General features: G+C 34.9%; 1 protein-coding gene across 1 annotated transcript in view; it reads right to left on the bottom strand.

Moving 5' to 3' along the window:
• The window catches only part of KPNA3 (karyopherin subunit alpha 3), a 92799-nt gene that overhangs the window by 33842 nt on the left and 41207 nt on the right, over nucleotides 1-17750 (bottom strand). Inside the window, exon 2 of the mRNA XM_077855808.1 lies at nucleotides 11976-12020. Within this exon, the coding sequence (XP_077711934.1) occupies nucleotides 11976-12020 (45 nt within the window). The remainder of the gene's footprint in view (nucleotides 1-11975; nucleotides 12021-17750) is intronic.

The raw sequence follows: 17750 nt of genomic DNA on the forward strand, positions 1-17750 counted from the left end.
GTGTATAGTGGTTTTTGTACTAAAGTAAATTTGAATTTCAAACTCCAAGTTTGAAATTGTTTCAAAACTTTAAATAAAAATATCTACGCATTGTACTTTGTGATTTGTAAAATGGTTAATCTTAAAATTTAGTATATTTTAACATCTCTTGGAATTTAAATGTTTCACTATAGTTTATGCCATTCTGTTTTTATTGTTTTCTTTTAACTTTTTTGAGTCTGAATAATCAAGCTTCCAAAGACCTTTCAGAAATCGAACTCCCTCCATTCCTCCAATTCCCCCAGGTATTTCAGGCATAAAAACAATACAAAGCATAAATACAATTAAAACCTCATATATATATGATGCCCAATTCAAGGATAACATTTTATCATAATATACAACGTTTGCAGTCTCTTTTTTTTTGGGGGGGGGGAGTAAAGAGGCTCATTTTTATTCCTAATCTGCTAAGATCTTTTTCTCTTCCTTTTTAGCCACAAATAGATGCTTAATTTTATTAAACTGTGCTTCTTTTTGCATCTATTGATATGGACATGAATTTTCTCCCTTCATCTGTAAGTGTGGTAAATTAATTGATTTTTTAATGTTAAACTTAGAATCTTAGCAATGTAAAACTTGCATGTTTACAAGATAAACCTTTCTTGAAAAATTTTAAAGATATTCATTACTGGACTTAATTTACTAATATTTTATTTATTATTTTAAAAATCTATGTTCATAAGTGAAATTGGCTTATAAACATCTTTTCTCATTCTGTCTTGGCCTCACTCTCGATGCCATGGTTTTGCTAGCCTCATAAAATGGGCTGGGTAGTGTTTCCTCTTTACCTTCTCTAAAATCATTTAATAAGGCCGAAATTATCTGTTCTTTGAATGTTTGCTGAAGAACTATCTGCAAGATTACTTTTTCAGGGGGCTGGAAGAGGTTAAATTTATCACTACTGATATAATTTATTTTTAGATTTACTTAGGTTTTTCATTTCTTCTTGACTTAGCTGGGTAAATTATTTTTTCCCACTAGGAAATTGTTCATTTCAGCTAAGTTCTCAAATCTATTGGCATAAAATTACTTATATTCAAACTGTGGTAGATTGTTTGCAAAAATGGCTAGAATCCCCCTTCCCATATCCATGCCTCTGGATAGTCTGGTCTTGCACTAATTCTAGGTGTGGTTTGAAGAGTGCTTACACATTCCTCTTGCTGCTCTTACAATTCTAAAATCACCATGTGAAAAAAACACTGTGCTAGCCTGCTGGAAGATGAGGCTGTGTAGAAGACGACCAAGGTCCATCCAATAGCCAGAAACTTGTGTGAGACCATCCACAGATCATCTAGTCACCAGCTAACCTACTAGCTGACCGGAGGTGAATGAGGGAGCCCAGCAGAGATCAGCTGAACTGGCCCAGGCCAGAGGAACCACTCTGCCAATCCACCGAATTATTAAATGAATAAAATAGCTATTGTTTTAAGCTACTTGGTTTTGGAGTGGTTTATTATGCAGCAAAAACTAAGTGAAGTACTAATATTTTAAAACTTATGCTACAGGTATATTAATATGCCTTTTAAATTGCTATTATTATTTGTTCTGTATCTCTACTTGCTATATATGTCTCTTGTGAAGTACTTTTTTAACTGTATTCCACAGGTTCTGACATGTAATATTTTTCCTATTGTGCATTTCTAGGTAATCCTATAGCCATTAGGATTTCTGTGATGCTCGACGTATTTTCAGAAGTGCTTTAATTCTTTTTTCACAATTATGAGATTTTCCTATCTTATTCCTGGATTTGTAATCTAATTGTATTGTGATCAGAGAACATAAGTCTGTACAATAGCCTGAAATTAACTGATACTTGCTTCATACCAGAACTTCCTGAACTTTCTCAGTCCACAGTGTAGGCCAAAGAAAATACCTGTTGTACCTCCTTTTCAAGTAGTCAGGTCCAAAAAACTTAACAGTCATTGGTAGAGGGTTGTGGGGCTGGGGGGGGGGGGGGTGTTATGGGGGCATATAAATTGTAAGAAAAAAATCTTACTTCACTCTTAAAATATGTGATTAAAAGGAATGGAGTGCGATCTAATGTTTAATTGTGAACTACTTCAGTACCTAATAGTTCTGTGGTATCTGAAAGATGTTAAATGTCCCTACGTTTCTCTTAAAATTTAGAATATCCCAAAAGTCCCTTTGGGTTCACCACAGAGCCCCATGGTACTTCAATGAACAGTCTGGAAATTATAGCTTTATACTATCATAAAACCATTTTTCATAGGGTTTTATATGTGTTTTTTATATAACACTTGCAAATTAACTTTTCTTTCCACTATTAATTGGTATATTTACTACTGACAAGAAAGTCTCCCACAATGATTATGTATGTCTTTGACAAATTCTACCTTGTAGTTTTGTCAATTTTTGCTTCATATATATTTGGACATATGTTATGAAGCATACACAAGTTCAAAGTTATTGTAGTTAGTAAATTGTTTATCAAAAATTAATAACTCCCACATTTGAGTCGAAAGCATCCTAAAATAAGTAAAAAATATAGGGCATGAAAATCATATTTTACTCTTAACAAGACAAAAACTATGTACAAGCCAAGGAAAGATAATCCCTGGGCAGGTTTCTGGTAATCTAATTAATTATTAAATGAAGCTTCATCAAAACCCGTAACTTAAACTGTCCCTTTACTTAACAACCTAGAGATTTTTACCCTCCTGGACAATGTACTTCAATAAATTCAGGATCTATAAAAGCTATTTCTTTCTTTTGTCAAGTGGGAGGAGAGCTCAGAAGATATGGAAACTAACCTAGTTTCAACACCTACTTTATCTCCAAACACACACACACACACACACACACACACACACACACACAATTAGATTCATTTCTAAAGTTCCTTTAAAAATCTATTATTACTCTATTTAGCAACTATGTACTTAATCTTTTTTAACTTTCTGTTTTCTGACTAGTAGGGTTGAACCACACAGAATTAACACTGTTGGTTAAGAAGGTTAATTTTGAGTCAACAAATTCTGTATATTGATCTCTATGTAAAGTTTTTCATTCCCAAATTTCTCTCTTCATCTTGAAAAAGTGGCTGAACATTTTATACCTAAATTTGTGGAATAAGTCAGCAATCACTTCTTAAGCATGGTATGAAAAAAAAATAGATATTTATCAGCCCCATTCTGAATGTGACATAATTAAATTTGTTCTTATCCAGCAACATACTCATTGTGTTAAATTCTTATCTAGTTTTAGTTCTTGTAAAATTAAAATCTCTTATTTCACAGATGAGTATAGGGATACTGAGAACCTGGTGAAATTAAATTATATACCTAGGAAGTATCAGCTAAGATTTGAACCCTGGTTGTGGCTACAGAGCTGTTTCTTAAATATATTCTATAACTTTTTTTTTTTTAAGTAATCCAACTCTAGCTGCATCTAAATACTTCTAAAGAAGTAGAAAAAAGGGGCACCGGGTGGCTCAGTCAGTTAAGCATCTGCCTTCAGCTTAAGTCATGATCTCCGGGATCAAGTCATGATCTCCTGGGATTGAGCCCCCAGACCCCCGTGCTCAGTGGGGAGTCTGCTTCTCCTTCTGCACATCCCTTATGCTCATGCTCTCTAATAAATAACTTAAAAAATTTAAAAAGTAGAAAAAATACTCAAAAGATAAGACCTTTCCTTCAATATTAACATTTATGAAAGATACTACTGCTGTGTAGATACATGGATATTCACCCACAAGTTTTATATGTTATATTTACATTTTGGCCACTCTCAGGGTATTATACTCTGATTAAAAATTTTATTTTTTATATTTTATTAAAAAATTTAAAAGACCAAAATACTACTGATTTATCAATCATGTAAAAATCTGACAACATAACAGAAATTATTTTTCCTAAAGGATCACTTAACTAATCTTATCAAATGGCTGCTCTCTTTAGGATTCTCTTTTACTAATTCAAGGTTTTACGTATGATCATTTCAAAAGACACAGAAAAAGCATCTGACAAAGTACAACATCCATCTGTGATAAAAACCCTGAACAAACTAGGTTTAGAAGGAACATATCTCAACATAAGTCCATATATGAAAAGCCCACAGCTAACATCACCCTTAACAGGAAAAAACTGAGAGCTTTTCCCCTAAGGTAAGGAACAAGACAGGGATGTCCACTCTTATCACTTTTATTCAACATAGTACTGGAAGTCCCAGCCTCAGCAATCAGACAACAAAAGAAATAAAAGTGGGGTGTCTGAGTGGCTGTCAGTTAAGCATCTGACTCCTGATTTTGGCTCGGGTCATGATCTTAGGGTTGTGAGATTAAGCCCCACTCTGGGCTCCAAGCTGGACGTGGAGCCTGTTTATGGTTCTCTGTCTCTCTCTCCCTCTGCCCTTCCTCTCATTTCCTCTCTTTAAAAAAGAAAAAAAAAAGGCATCAAAATTGGTAAGAAAGTAAAACTTTCACTGTTTACAGATGACATGATACTCTATATGGAAAACCCGACTCTACCAAAAAACTGCTAGAACTGATAAACTCAGTAAAGTTGCCGAATACAAAATCAATATACAGAAATCTGTTACATTTCTATGTGCCAATAATGAAGCAGCAGAAAGAGAAATTAAGTAAACAGTATTATTTACAACTATGCTCAAAATAAGATACCTACGAATAAACCTAACCAAAGAGGTGAAAGGACTACTTTGGAAACTATAAAACACTGATGAAAAAAACTGAAGACAAGACAAAGAAATGGAAAGATATTCCACGCTCATGGATTAGAAGAACAATGTTGTGAAAATGTCTATATTACCCAAAACTACACATTTAATGCAATTTCTATTAAAATACCAATAGCATTTTTCATACAACTAGAACAAACAATCCTAAAATTTGTATGGAACCACAAAAGGTCCCCAGCAGCCAAAGCAATCTTGAAAAAGAGAAGTAAAGCTGGAGGCATCATAATTCTGGACTTCAGTTTATATTACAAAGCTGCAGTGATTAAAACAGTGTGGTACTGGCACAAAAACAGACACATAGATCAATGGAACAGAATGGAAAACCCAGAAATAAACCCACAACTATATGGTGAATTAATCTTTGACAAAGCAGGAAAGAATATCCAGTGGGAAAAGGACAGTTTCTTTAACAAATGATTCTGGGAAAACCGGACAGCATCACGCACAGGAAACTGGGTCACGTTCTTATACTACACACAAAAATAAATTCAAATGGTTTAAACACCTAAATGTGAGACCTGAAACCATAAAAATCCTAGAAGAGAACACAGGCAGTAAGCTCTCTGACACTGGCTATGGAAACAAAAGCAAAAATAAACTATTGGGACTTGATCAAAATAAAAAGCTTCTGCACAGTGAAGAAAACAATTATGGGTAATCTATGGAATTGGGTAAGATATTGGCAAATGACATTTCTGATAAAGGGTTAGTATCCAAAATATACAAATAACTTATAAAACTCAATACCCCAAATAATCCAATTAAAAATGGGCAAAAGACATGAATAGACATTTCTCCAAAAGAAGACATACAGATGGCCAACAGACACCTATAAAGATGCTCATCATCACTGATCATCAGGGGAATGCAAATCAAAATTACACTGAGATGCCGCCTCACACCTGTCAGAATGGTTAAAATAAAAAACACACGAAAAAATGAGTGTTGGGCAAAGATGTGGAGAAAAAGGAACTCTCTTACACTGTTGGTAGGAATGCAAACTGGTGCAGCCACTCTTGGAGGTTCCTCAGAAAGTTTAAAATAGATCTACCTTATGATCCAGTAATCACACTACTGGGTATTTACTCAGAGAATACAAAAACACTAATTCAAAGGGATATGTACACCCCTATGTTTATTGCAGCATTATTTACAATAGATATGGAAGCAGCCCAAGTGTCTACTGACTGATGAAGGATAAAGAAGATGTGGTTTGGGCAGCCCAGGTGGCTCAGCGGTTTAGCGCCACATTCAGCCCAGGGCGTGATCCTGGAGACTCGGGATTGAGTCCCACGTCAGTCTCCCTGCATGGAGCCTGCTTCTCCCTTTGCCTGTGTCTCTGTCTCTGTGTGTGTGTGTCTCCAATGAATAAATGAATAAAATCTTAAAAAAAAAAGATGTGGTTTATATACATAATGGAACATTATTCAGCCATAAAAAAGAATGAAATCTTCCCATTCACAGTGACATGGTTGGAGCTAGAAAGTATTATGCTGAGCAAAATAAGTCAGAGAGAAAAATACCGTATGATTTTACCCATATGTGCAATTTAAGGAATAAAATAAGTGAGCAAAAGGAAAAAAAAAAGAGCAAGCAATAAATCAAGAAACAGACTCTTAATTATAGAGAACTAATGGTTACCAGAGGGGAGGGACTGGGGAACTGGGTTAAACGGGTGATGGAGGGCAGCCCCGGTGGCTCAGCGGTTTAGCGCCGCCTTCGGCCCAGGGTGTGATCCTGGGGAGCCAGGATTGAGTCCCACATCGGGCTCCCTGCATGGAGCCTGCTTCTTCCTCTGCCTGTCTGTCTCTCTCTTTCTCTCTCTCTCATGAGTAAATAAATAAATAAAATCTTAAAAAAAAAATAGGTGATGGAGATTAGGGAGTGTACTTGTGATGAGCACCAAGTGGTGTATCAAGTGTTCAATCCGTATATTGTATACCTGACAGTAATATAACACTGTATGTTAAGTAACTGGAATTAAAATAAAAATTAAAGAAAAAACTAATTCAGGGTTTTACTAATTGAAGTTTTGATTGAGACAACTGTAAATTTGCAGTTATAAGAATAATGCAAAAATCCCTAGGCCAGGTTCTCTTTTTTTAAAAAAAGATTTTATTTATTTTGAGAGAGAGAGAAAGTGTGTGTGAGTGGGAAAGAGGCAGAAGGAGAGAAAGAATCCCAAACAGACTCCTCACTGAGTATGGAGCCCAACATGGGGCTTGATCTCTCTTCACCTGAGATCACGACCGGAGTTGAAATCAAGAGTTGGAGACTTATAATGCTAGATACTAGTCCTGTATTGGATGTGTGGTTTTCTTCTTGTTCCTAGCTTGTATTTTCATCCTCTTCACATGGGCTTTCACAGAATAAAATTTTTTAATTTATTAAGGTCCAACTTTCTTTTTATGTTTATGCTTTTGTGGTCAACTGTAAGAAGCATTTGCCTGGCTCTGGATCCTGAAAACTTTCCTCCATTTTTTCCTAAAAGTTTATAGTTTTGTGTCTTACACTTAAGTCCAGGAACCATTTTATGTTTTTGTATAGGCGTGAGAATTGGGTTGAGGTTATTTATTTATTTACTTTTGCCTATGGATTTCCAATTGTTCTAGTACCATTTGCTAAAGAAGCTATTCTTCCTCCACTGAATTAGCTTTGCACCTGCCAAAAGAATGGGTATGTGTGGATTTATTTGCAGGTTCTATCTTCTATTCTATTGAGCAACGTGTCCATCTTCTGCCAATACCATGCAGTATTCATTGCTGTAGCTATTCCATAAGCCTTAATATGGAGTAGTGCAATATTTTAACTCTTTGTTAGGATGTTTTGGGTCTTCTAGACCCTGTGCCTTTCCACATACATTTTTTTTTCCACATACATTTTAAAATAAACTTGTCTGGGGGTGCCTGGTTAAGTACCCGACTCTTGGTTTCAGCTAAGGTCATAAAATTAGGATCATGAGATTGAGCCCTGTGTTGGGCTCCACACTGGGTATGAAGCCTACTTAAGATTCTCTCTGTCGGGATCCCTGGGTGGCGCAGTGGTTTAGCGCCTGCCTTTGGCCCAGGGCGCGATCCTGGAGACCCAGGATCGAATCCCACATCGGGCTCCCGGTGCATGGAGCCTGCTTCTCCCTCTGCCTGTGTCTCTGCCTCTCTCTCTCTCTCTCTGTGACTATCATAAATAAATAAATAAATAAATAAATAAATAAATAAATAAATAAATAAATAAATAAAAAAAATTTAAAAAAAATTAAAAAAAAAAAGATGGATATATATAAGTTAAAAAAAAAAAAAGATTCTGTCTTCCTCCGTCCCTCCTTCCCACCAGATGTGTGTGCTCTCTCTGTATGTATGTATGAATGAATGAATGAATGAATGAATAAATAAATAAATAAATAAGGTTGTCTGTGTCTACAAAAAATCTTGGTGAGATTTTGATAAGAAATGCATTAAACCAATAGATCAATCTGAGAATAGCCATATTTAGTATGATGAATCTTCCAATTCGTAACCACAGTATATATGTCTCTCCATTTACTTAAGTCTTATTTGATTTCTTCCAACAGCATTTCATAATATTCAGTGTATATATCCTGTACATGTTTTGTTAATGTAGAACACAGTATTTTATTTTCTTCAGAGTGGCTATAAATGGTATTATGCTTGCAATTTTGGTTTCTGCATGTTCACTATTAGCATATATATGCATATATAAGCAACTGACTTTTATGTGTACTCTGTGACCTTGCTGAACTCACTTATTAATTCTAGGAGCTTTTTTGTAAAATATTTAGGATTTTCTACATAGACAATCATGTCATCTGCAAACAGAGACAATTTTATATCTTCCTTTCTAAACTAAATGCCTTTATTATTCAGGACTTACGGCACTGGCTAGAATTCCCAAAACGGTATTAAATAAGAGCAGTAATAGACATCCTTGCCTTGTTCTCAGAGCTTATGGGGAAAGCACTCAGTTGTTCACCATTAAGTATGATGTTAGTTGTCGGTTTTTTGTGGATTTTTTTTTTTTTTTTGTGGATGTTTTTTATCAAGCTGAGCATGTTCCATCTGTAATTTATTGAGGGTTTTATTAGGAATGAGTGGATTTCATTTCTGTATTAATTTATATGATCATATGAATTCTATCTTGTTGATAGGGGGAATTTAGGCTATTTTACAAAGCTATTTTACTAAAAGGCCAAAGAATTATACTGTATCTGATTAGTCAAGTAGGACATTGGGGTGGTGTTTTTCATCATGTAATAACTTAACCAACCCCACCCCAAATCTAGTAGCAATAAAATCCTAATGGGATATCTGACTGATCAATCACCAAGAGATTATATAAAGTTTAATATAATGTGCCAAAGTTAAAAATGCCAATGACAGGTTCTGGACTGATTTTCAACTCATGAGGCATTATGCACTCAACAAACATTTACCTTGAGAGACATTATAGCATAATGATTAAGAGCTCGGCCCTGCCACTTATCAGCCGTGTGATTTTAAGCAAGTTACTTAATTCCTATGTAACTCTGTTTATAACAAGATATAAAACAGAAGTACAGACTTCTACCTAAGTGTTGATGCATAAGTACCTAAATTAAATAGGAAAGTAAGATATCAAGGAGGTAAAAGAAGACAAAAAAGTTCAAACAAAAAGAATGTGAGGCCATAGATCTCACCCTCAATCTGACAGAACAGTATCAATGTTATTCAAAGTATGGTCCTTGGACTAGCTAATACTTCTCAAATAATTTGTTAGGTCTACTACAAGATATGGAGCTTGTGCCAGAAATCAACTATGAAACTAAACAATGTGTTTCAACACACTGTTTTAACACACTCTTTAGTTTCATTAATGTATTTATTTAGGCAGAAGGATTTTCTGCTAAAGGAAGTAGTCCCTTGTTTAATATTTTGACACAAACTCCTTAACTTGTCACAGATTAGTATTTTTGAGTAGTTCTGGATCTATAGTGTTTGTCTTAAAAATTTAATAAATGATTTTTTAAAATAAAAGTTCAATAAATGATTTGAGCATACAGAAATTTTTAAGATATCATAATCAATTTAATTCTTGAATATTTAGCATTTAATAAGTACCAACTATAGGTCCAGAATTTGACTAGGCATTGGATAGACTGGGAGAGAGACTTGGGAGTACCTGGGGTGGGAGAGTATAGTTATTACCCTCACTTTAGAAGATTACAATCTAATGCAAATGGATAGCAAGCTCATCTATGAAACTCTGGAAACTCATTTTCTTTTATTTTCAAGAACCTCAATGTCATTAACAACAATGCTGTGATTTTTCTCTCCTCAATGGAGCTATACAGACAGCAAGGCTAGAAGTAGAGACAGACACTAACTAAAAACAGTAAAGGAATCTTCTCTTGAAGAGCTCTCCACACCTCTAGAGGACTATATCAAAATCAATTAAGCTTTGTCTGAAGTTTAGGTTTTGCTTCAGAATGGTTCACATTCTGTATAACCAGGCAATCTGAAATGTGAAGTAAGGAATTTCTTGAGATTTCTTTAGTTGACTTCAGTTTTGGTTCTTCCATAAGGATTTCTAAGAACTGATTCTAGTGACTGGAAAGGAAATAATGTTATTATGTAGGGAGATGAAGAAGAGATAAGAGGACTCCAAGGTAATCAAAGTGGGATATTTAAAAAGATGTACTCTGACAAGCAAGAAATTTTAATTCTAAAAATTAAGTATAGAAGACAGCACAACTATAGAAGGAGGAACAAATAACCAATGTAAACACAAATGAATACTATAAGCATATTAGAAGGACTAAAAACATTAAAACAAGAGGGATCTGAATAGTAATAATACCAGGACCAATACAAAAGTTTTAGAGTTGTATTCCAAGCATGAAAATTTAAGGGAAAGTAAAGGCCCATATCTGGGGATAGATTGTGTGATGTTAACAGATGTTTTACTCCTACTGTCTCTATTGAGGAGAACAGTCTTTACATGATTAATGAAAAACCAGATGTAAAAGGACACTTACCATTCTATTTATATAAATTCGAACTATGCAAAGTAATCTAGAATATTAAAAATCAAGATAATGATTACCCTTAGTGGGAAGGAGTAACTGGAAAGGAGCCTTGGAATACATATCACGTTCTCTTTCTTGATCTAGGAGCTTGTGGTACAGAAGTGTTCACTTTGTGAAAATTCACTAAGCTGTACACTTAGGATATGTTGACCTAAATTCATGATTGCCAAATCACTATTGTTAATCTGTAAGTATCTTTGGAAAGGTTAAGGAGTTGAAAGAACACTGAAAATAGCAAGCATTTTTCAATTATACTAAAGAGTGGGGGAGGAGGAGGTAGTACAGGAAAATGAATTTCAGGAACCATATACCAATGAGCAATGTTGATGCTGGCTAAAAATTCATGACCCAAAGTAGGTATTAAATAAATACTTATTAGATTGTTATTCTCAGAATCAAGACCTTCCTTCTCTCTGAAACTGAGAAGTTTCAAGATGGTAATTTAATATAGGAATTTCAGGAGTGAAGTAAGATCAAGAAAAGGCTCTAATCTAAGATGAACACAAAAATTTGGAAATAAATTTCAAGATCTTTTTTAAATGTACATGTAATATAGAGAATAGTTATGTGTATTTTCTTGACTGGCAATTAAAATACTTGCTTCAAATAAAATGTGTTTGCATGAGCACACAATTTCATGAATGTTAACTACTCTAAAGTCCTCAGAAAAAAAAAAAAAACAGAAGAAAACACAATTAATCTTAATGGCAGTTTCATTTAATTGGTAAGACATAAGGTCATTCAACTTTATTTTTCTAAAGCATCTTTAACAAGTATGTGTAACTTCTACATGAAGAACGTGGAGGAATCCTGTCTAGCACACAGCCCAAAGAAAGAGCATATTGAGACAAACCAAACCAAACCAAACCAAACCAAACCAGAAGAGTATCTAATTTCATCAGCTGTGAGAATTTCAATGCTGGCACTAGAGTACTTCACACAGCACATAGTAAGTACCTCAGTAAATGAAAGCTATCAGAAGTATACACCATCATAAACTATTTAATGATGTATTTTTATGCTGTATGGTTTAGGGATGACCACTAATTTGCCAAAGTATTTTCATTATTCATGTTATACAGAATTTTAAAATCAGAAAAACCTCCTAGTTTTACTTTCTATTACATGCAACCACCCTTACCTTCCGCAGTTCAACTGTCACTTCATTCCGGTGTCGTCGCATTGTCTAAAAGGAAAAATAAAGAATACATAAGTACCTGAATATTGATACTGCTAGTAGATAAATTAAGGTCTGAGGCATTTAATATTTAACATTTTTTTTAGAAGTAATTCATTGTTAAGGATTAAGCGATTGGTCAGTTTTAGACTTCAAATGAACCATGGGAGGTTGAAAAGCTAAGCTGTTGGTTAATTTTGTGGAGAGTGGGAGATGGAGCTTGATTCCCTAGAATCCATTCCTCTCTTCTAACTGCACCCAGATTTCTTTGGGGAATTATATACCCTCTGCTGTGGGCTGCCTTGATTGAGCTGCCTATTGAAGTATCTTACTCTCTCCTAGTTTTGAATAGGGCATGAAACTAACACCATGCCACCAGAACTCTCTCGCCCCAGCTCTGAACCTTGAGCTAAGTGGAAAGGAAAAAAAAAAAAAAAAAAAAGAAGGGTAGCACATTAATTTCCAAAGGAAATATTTGGACAAGACAATAAGTAATACCTACATCCTGGAGTTGCACCAGTCCCAGTTCTCAGGTGTCCCTACTTATTCTATGAACTACCCATATTCTTCTAATAAATTTGGAATTGGTTTTGCTTAAGTCCGCCAGAGTTGGTTTTAATGTTTGCAACGAGTGAAATCTACCTCAAGTGATTCTTATTATTTTATTTTATTTTATTTTATTTTTTAAAAGATTTTATTTATTCACACAGAGAGAGAGAGGGAGGGAGAAGCAGGCTCCATGCAAGGAGCCCGACATGGGACTTGATCCCGGGACTCCAGGATCACGCCCTGGGCGCTTAAACCGCTGAGCCACCCAGGCTGCCCATGATTCATATTTTTAAAAAAGTAAATAATTCATTGTCATGGTCTCAAAACCACATGATAAGGGAAAATAAATTTGGGATAAATATTTTGTATCAAAAGGCAAAGTGTCCTAAGTTTACTGAGAGGCTCTATTAGGCATGGTCTTATCAGGAATGACTGAAATGATTAGATATCCCTTCTCCCCTTGATGTACTGATACGATGGATTATCTTGCTGCATGTATAAGTATGGTAAAATCCTTACATTTTTGGAATACTGGTTCCATAAAGATTATATGGTCATGATACATTTTAATATATTGCCACATTCAGTATGCTATTTTATTTAATAATTCTTTTGTTATGGTTTCTCTGTCAAATCTTCTTAAATTGGAGTGATAAATTAACTCTTTTTAGGGAAAAAATCCCATAAAAATCAAATCAAAAAGTTTGTTAAATATACTGAAATATTAATCTAGATATAAAATTAAGCTTAAATATATATAAAACATAAAACTGCCAAACAAAATAGTATTCATTTAATGTGAAGAAATGATGCTCCAATAAAACTATTATCACCATTACGGTTCAACAGTAGAATGACAGCCTTGAATCTAATTTATATTTCTGTATTTTGACTTTAATCCTTTTTTTTTTTTAAAGATTTTATTTATTTATTCATGAGAGACACAGAGAAAGAGGCAGAGACACAGGCAGAGGGAGAAGCAGGCTCCTCACAGGGAGCCCAATGTAAGACTTGATCTCGGAATCCTGGAATCATGTCTGAGTTGAAGGCAGATGCTTAACCAGTGGGCCACCCAGGCATCCCTTGACTTTAATATTATTAATACACAGACCATTTCATGTATAAATTCATCATATAGAATGGTAATAAATGTTGAGCAATTTTCAAATACCAATACTAATTTGATAACTCTAAACTGTCTTGAATCACTTGATTCACTCAGAATTGCACCACAGTTAAAATATGCCTATATCAATATCTAATCCAACTGTTACTAGAACTGAGAAGAAACGATATTTTCACTGCAATAACTACTCCATTTAATTGTTTATGAAGTGTTAGTAAGATGACTGGCACACAACAAAAAAGATTCAGGCAACATATCCCTTACAAAATATAATCAAGTCAATGCTACACTGTAATTCACATTAAAATACTTCAGGATCAATAGGAGTGGTGAGTCAACTTGTGAAGTTCCCTAAATTAGGAATCCATACTTCAAAGTAGGTGTCAGCATTTGAAGCACCCGTATCAGAAGCTAGCTCCCAGTTAAGTAAGTGCTTTGAATACATCTGAATTTAAATAATAGTTTGTTAACTAGTATAAGAGACGTTGGAAATAACTTTATTGTTGAAATGGAACTATTCAAGATTATATATATATATATATATATAGACTATATGCGAATATTGTGCATGTGTGTGCCTTGATTCTTATCTGTTTCCAGTTTAAGAATCTGGCAAGGGGGATCCCTGGGTGGCGCAGCGGTTTAGCGCCTGCCTTTGGCCCAGGGCGCGATCCTGGAGACCCGGGATTGAATCCCACGTCGGGCTCCCGGTGCATGGAGCCTGCTTCTCCCTCTGCCTGTGTCTCTGCCTCTCTCTCTCTCTCTCTCTCTCTCTGTATGACTATCATAAATAAATAAAAATTAAAAAAAAAAAAAAAGAATCTGGCAAGGACCAGAGTCTGTCTTAAGAGAAGTTTTTGAGTCTAGGCCTCCCTTTGATCCTATATCCCACCCTTTCTTGGAAGATTTTGTCACCTAATCCTCACCAGTTCTTTATGGTAAATGCTTACAGCTGAAGTTCTACTGCAAGGTGGCAACTGCTTGAGGACACATGCTTGTATAAGGGGCAGAATTCTAAAGCCTCTTTTATTATAACATAACTCACGATAATAAAACTTCTAAGAAAAAAAATCTCTATTACCTCACCTATTTCTAATAGTTAAAGGCCTCCTATTCATCCAAAAGAACCGGATGCATGTAAAATAGCACAGGGCTTGGGTCTGTCACCAGCAGGTACTGACTACTATGTATGCAATACAAGTACCACTGTCAGGGCTCATTCAGTTCTGTTTGAGCTACAGAAAAAGGCTCCATCTTGGGCCTTCTCCTCCCTAACATTCTTCCCAAGTGATCTCATTTACTCTCATGTCTTCAATTACTGTTTGATGACCACTCTCAAATATCTATCTTTAATTTATCAGCCCTCTTGCCTGAGCTCCAAATCTGTAAATACTATCTTCACTCACTCAACAAAAATTTACCGAATTCATCTAAAATGCACCAGGTAATATGCCGGTAACTGGAAGACAAATATAGAATTTACAGCCTAGTACAACAATAGTCAGCAAACCGCAGCCTGCGGCCCAAATCTTTTCAGCTGTTTTTTTGTAGGGCCGATCAGGAATGGTTTTTACACTTTTAAGTGGTTATACTATAAAGGATATTAAGTATCCATATAATATCCTTATTTTTGTCTCTTGGCTCCCCAAACCTAAAATATTTACCATCTGTCCTTTTAAGAGAAAGTTTGCTAACAGTTGGTCTAGTGAAAAACACGTTAGTAATAAGCAGTAATACAGATGTGTTAAATGTTAAGATAGGAAAGTAAATAAAGTTCAGCACTGGAAGGAGACATGGTTAGAGTCAGGAAAAAGCTCCCTGAAGAAATGAAACGTCTATATGTGTGTTTGGGGGTAGAGGATAGATTGTTCCAAGGCCTCACATTCCACATGCTTACAAATATCTTAATAGCTGGTCCCTCTCCTCCTTTGACTCCTCCCCTCACAAAAAAAACCTTTCCCCCCAAAAAACTACTCTTCCATGAATATTCCCAACATGAGGAAAAAGCACCACCATCTAAACAGTTGTAAGAACTCCAATCTTGGGAGATCATCCATGTCTGCTCAATCTCTCACTCTTTGACATCCAACAAGTCACCAAAAATAGGATTCAAACATTCTAGCTCCACTGCTATTATCCTAGACTAAGCCACCATCACCTCACCTGGATCACTACAACAGCCTCCTAACTTGTGTTATATTTCTCTTGAATAAAAACTTCTCAATAAAGTTTTTAATCTCCTACAATCTCCTCTCTTTCTCTCCCTCTCCCCCACCCCCTCTCTATCACACACACACACACACACACACACACACACACACACACACACAGATAAGGCTCTAGACTCAAAAACTAAGGACTGAAGTCTCCCTTCCTGGGCAAAGCCCTACACTGAAAAGGACTTCTGGAAGAATTATTCCAATTGAGCAAGACAGGCACAATGAGGCAAAGAAAAGGAGGGTCCAGACAAAAGTTAGGTTAATGAAACAGAGCCTTATCTCAGAACACGGGAAGCTAAATACTTCTTATCATTTTGTAAAAGTCAACAGAAGAAGGGGATATACAGTAGTAAAGCTAGGAAAGCTATCCTGACCAATCCCTTGCTCCAAAAAGTTCAAGAAAACCTATTATACATGAACAACAGAAAAGGAGTGAGATTAAATTCCATGCCATAAGAAATGGGAAAATAAGGAGTAGAATGTTGATACTAAAAGCTTGCCACCAAAGAGCCATACCCACAAAACAAATGAAAATTATATTCACCAAAATATGAAGTAACATTCTAAATCAGAATTAGAAAAACTTAGAAATCAGGTGGTAGAAATCACGAAAAGATTTGAAGTAAAAGAAAAAAATCATTTCAGAAAGGAAATCTAATCAAGAATAGTCATGAAATTCAATATATAATAAATAATGCTTAAGAGGTAAAGAATGTGCAAATAAATTTTTAGTCAAAAGAAATGAAGGTGAGAAACAACTGTTTGGCTCAGTCAGTAGGGCATGTGACTCTAGATCTCAGGGTTTTAAGTTCAGGCCCCACAATGGGTGTAGAGATTGCTTAAAAAGGAAGGAAAGAAGAAGGAAGGGAGGGAGTGAGGAATAAATAAAGGTGGAAATATTAGAATGAAAGTGACAAAGTAAAAAAAAAAAAAAAAAAAAAGGAAAGTGACAAAGTTAACCAAAGATCTTACATACATATAATAAGGAGTCCTCAAAGAAGAAAAGGAAAGCAATGGAATAAAGCAAATACTAAAAACTAGAAACCTTTAAATGAAATACTGGACGAGTATACCAATGCCTGGGACATTAACTGAGAGAAAACAATATCAAGATATATTAGGAAAATGAATGGATTTCCAAAAGAAAGAAAAATGCCATTAGGAAAAAAATCCAGTGATTAGGTAAATCTAATAAGTCAATTCAACAAAGTCACAAGATACACCATAAAAATACAAAAATCAATTTTATGTCTCTATACTAGCAATGAATACATGAGCACCAATATTAAAATACATCCATTATCATTTATAATCTTTCAAAAAAGTACTTATGTATGAGCCTAACAATACATGTATAGGACATACATACTGAAAACTACACAACACTGAAGAAAGAATTCAAAGATCTAAAAAAATGGAGAGACATACTGTGTTCATGGATTGGTAAACTCAACACAGTAAATGTCACTTCTTCCCACAATAATATACAGGTTTAAAACAATTCCTCTCAAAATCCCAGCAATATTCTTTGTAAATACAGAAAATATTCTAAAATTTATATAGAAAAGGAAAGTAATTAGAAGAACTAAAACAATTTTGAAAAAGAAGAATAAAGTGGGAGGGACCAGTCTATCCAATTTCAAGAACACATAGATAATAATAAACACTGTGTTATACTGGTGGATCAGAGGAACAGAATAAAAAAAAATACAGCTATACAAATATGCTCAAATTGATTTCTGACAAAGGGTAAAAGCAATTCAATAAAGATGGACTTTTCAACAAATGGTGCCAGAACAGGTAGACATTGCTAGACACAATGTATGGATCTCAACTTAAGTCTCA

The sequence above is a fragment of the Canis aureus genome, chromosome 17 (genome assembly GCF_053574225.1).
Source record: "Canis aureus isolate CA01 chromosome 17, VMU_Caureus_v.1.0, whole genome shotgun sequence".
Classification (NCBI taxonomy): Eukaryota; Metazoa; Chordata; class Mammalia; order Carnivora; family Canidae; genus Canis; species Canis aureus.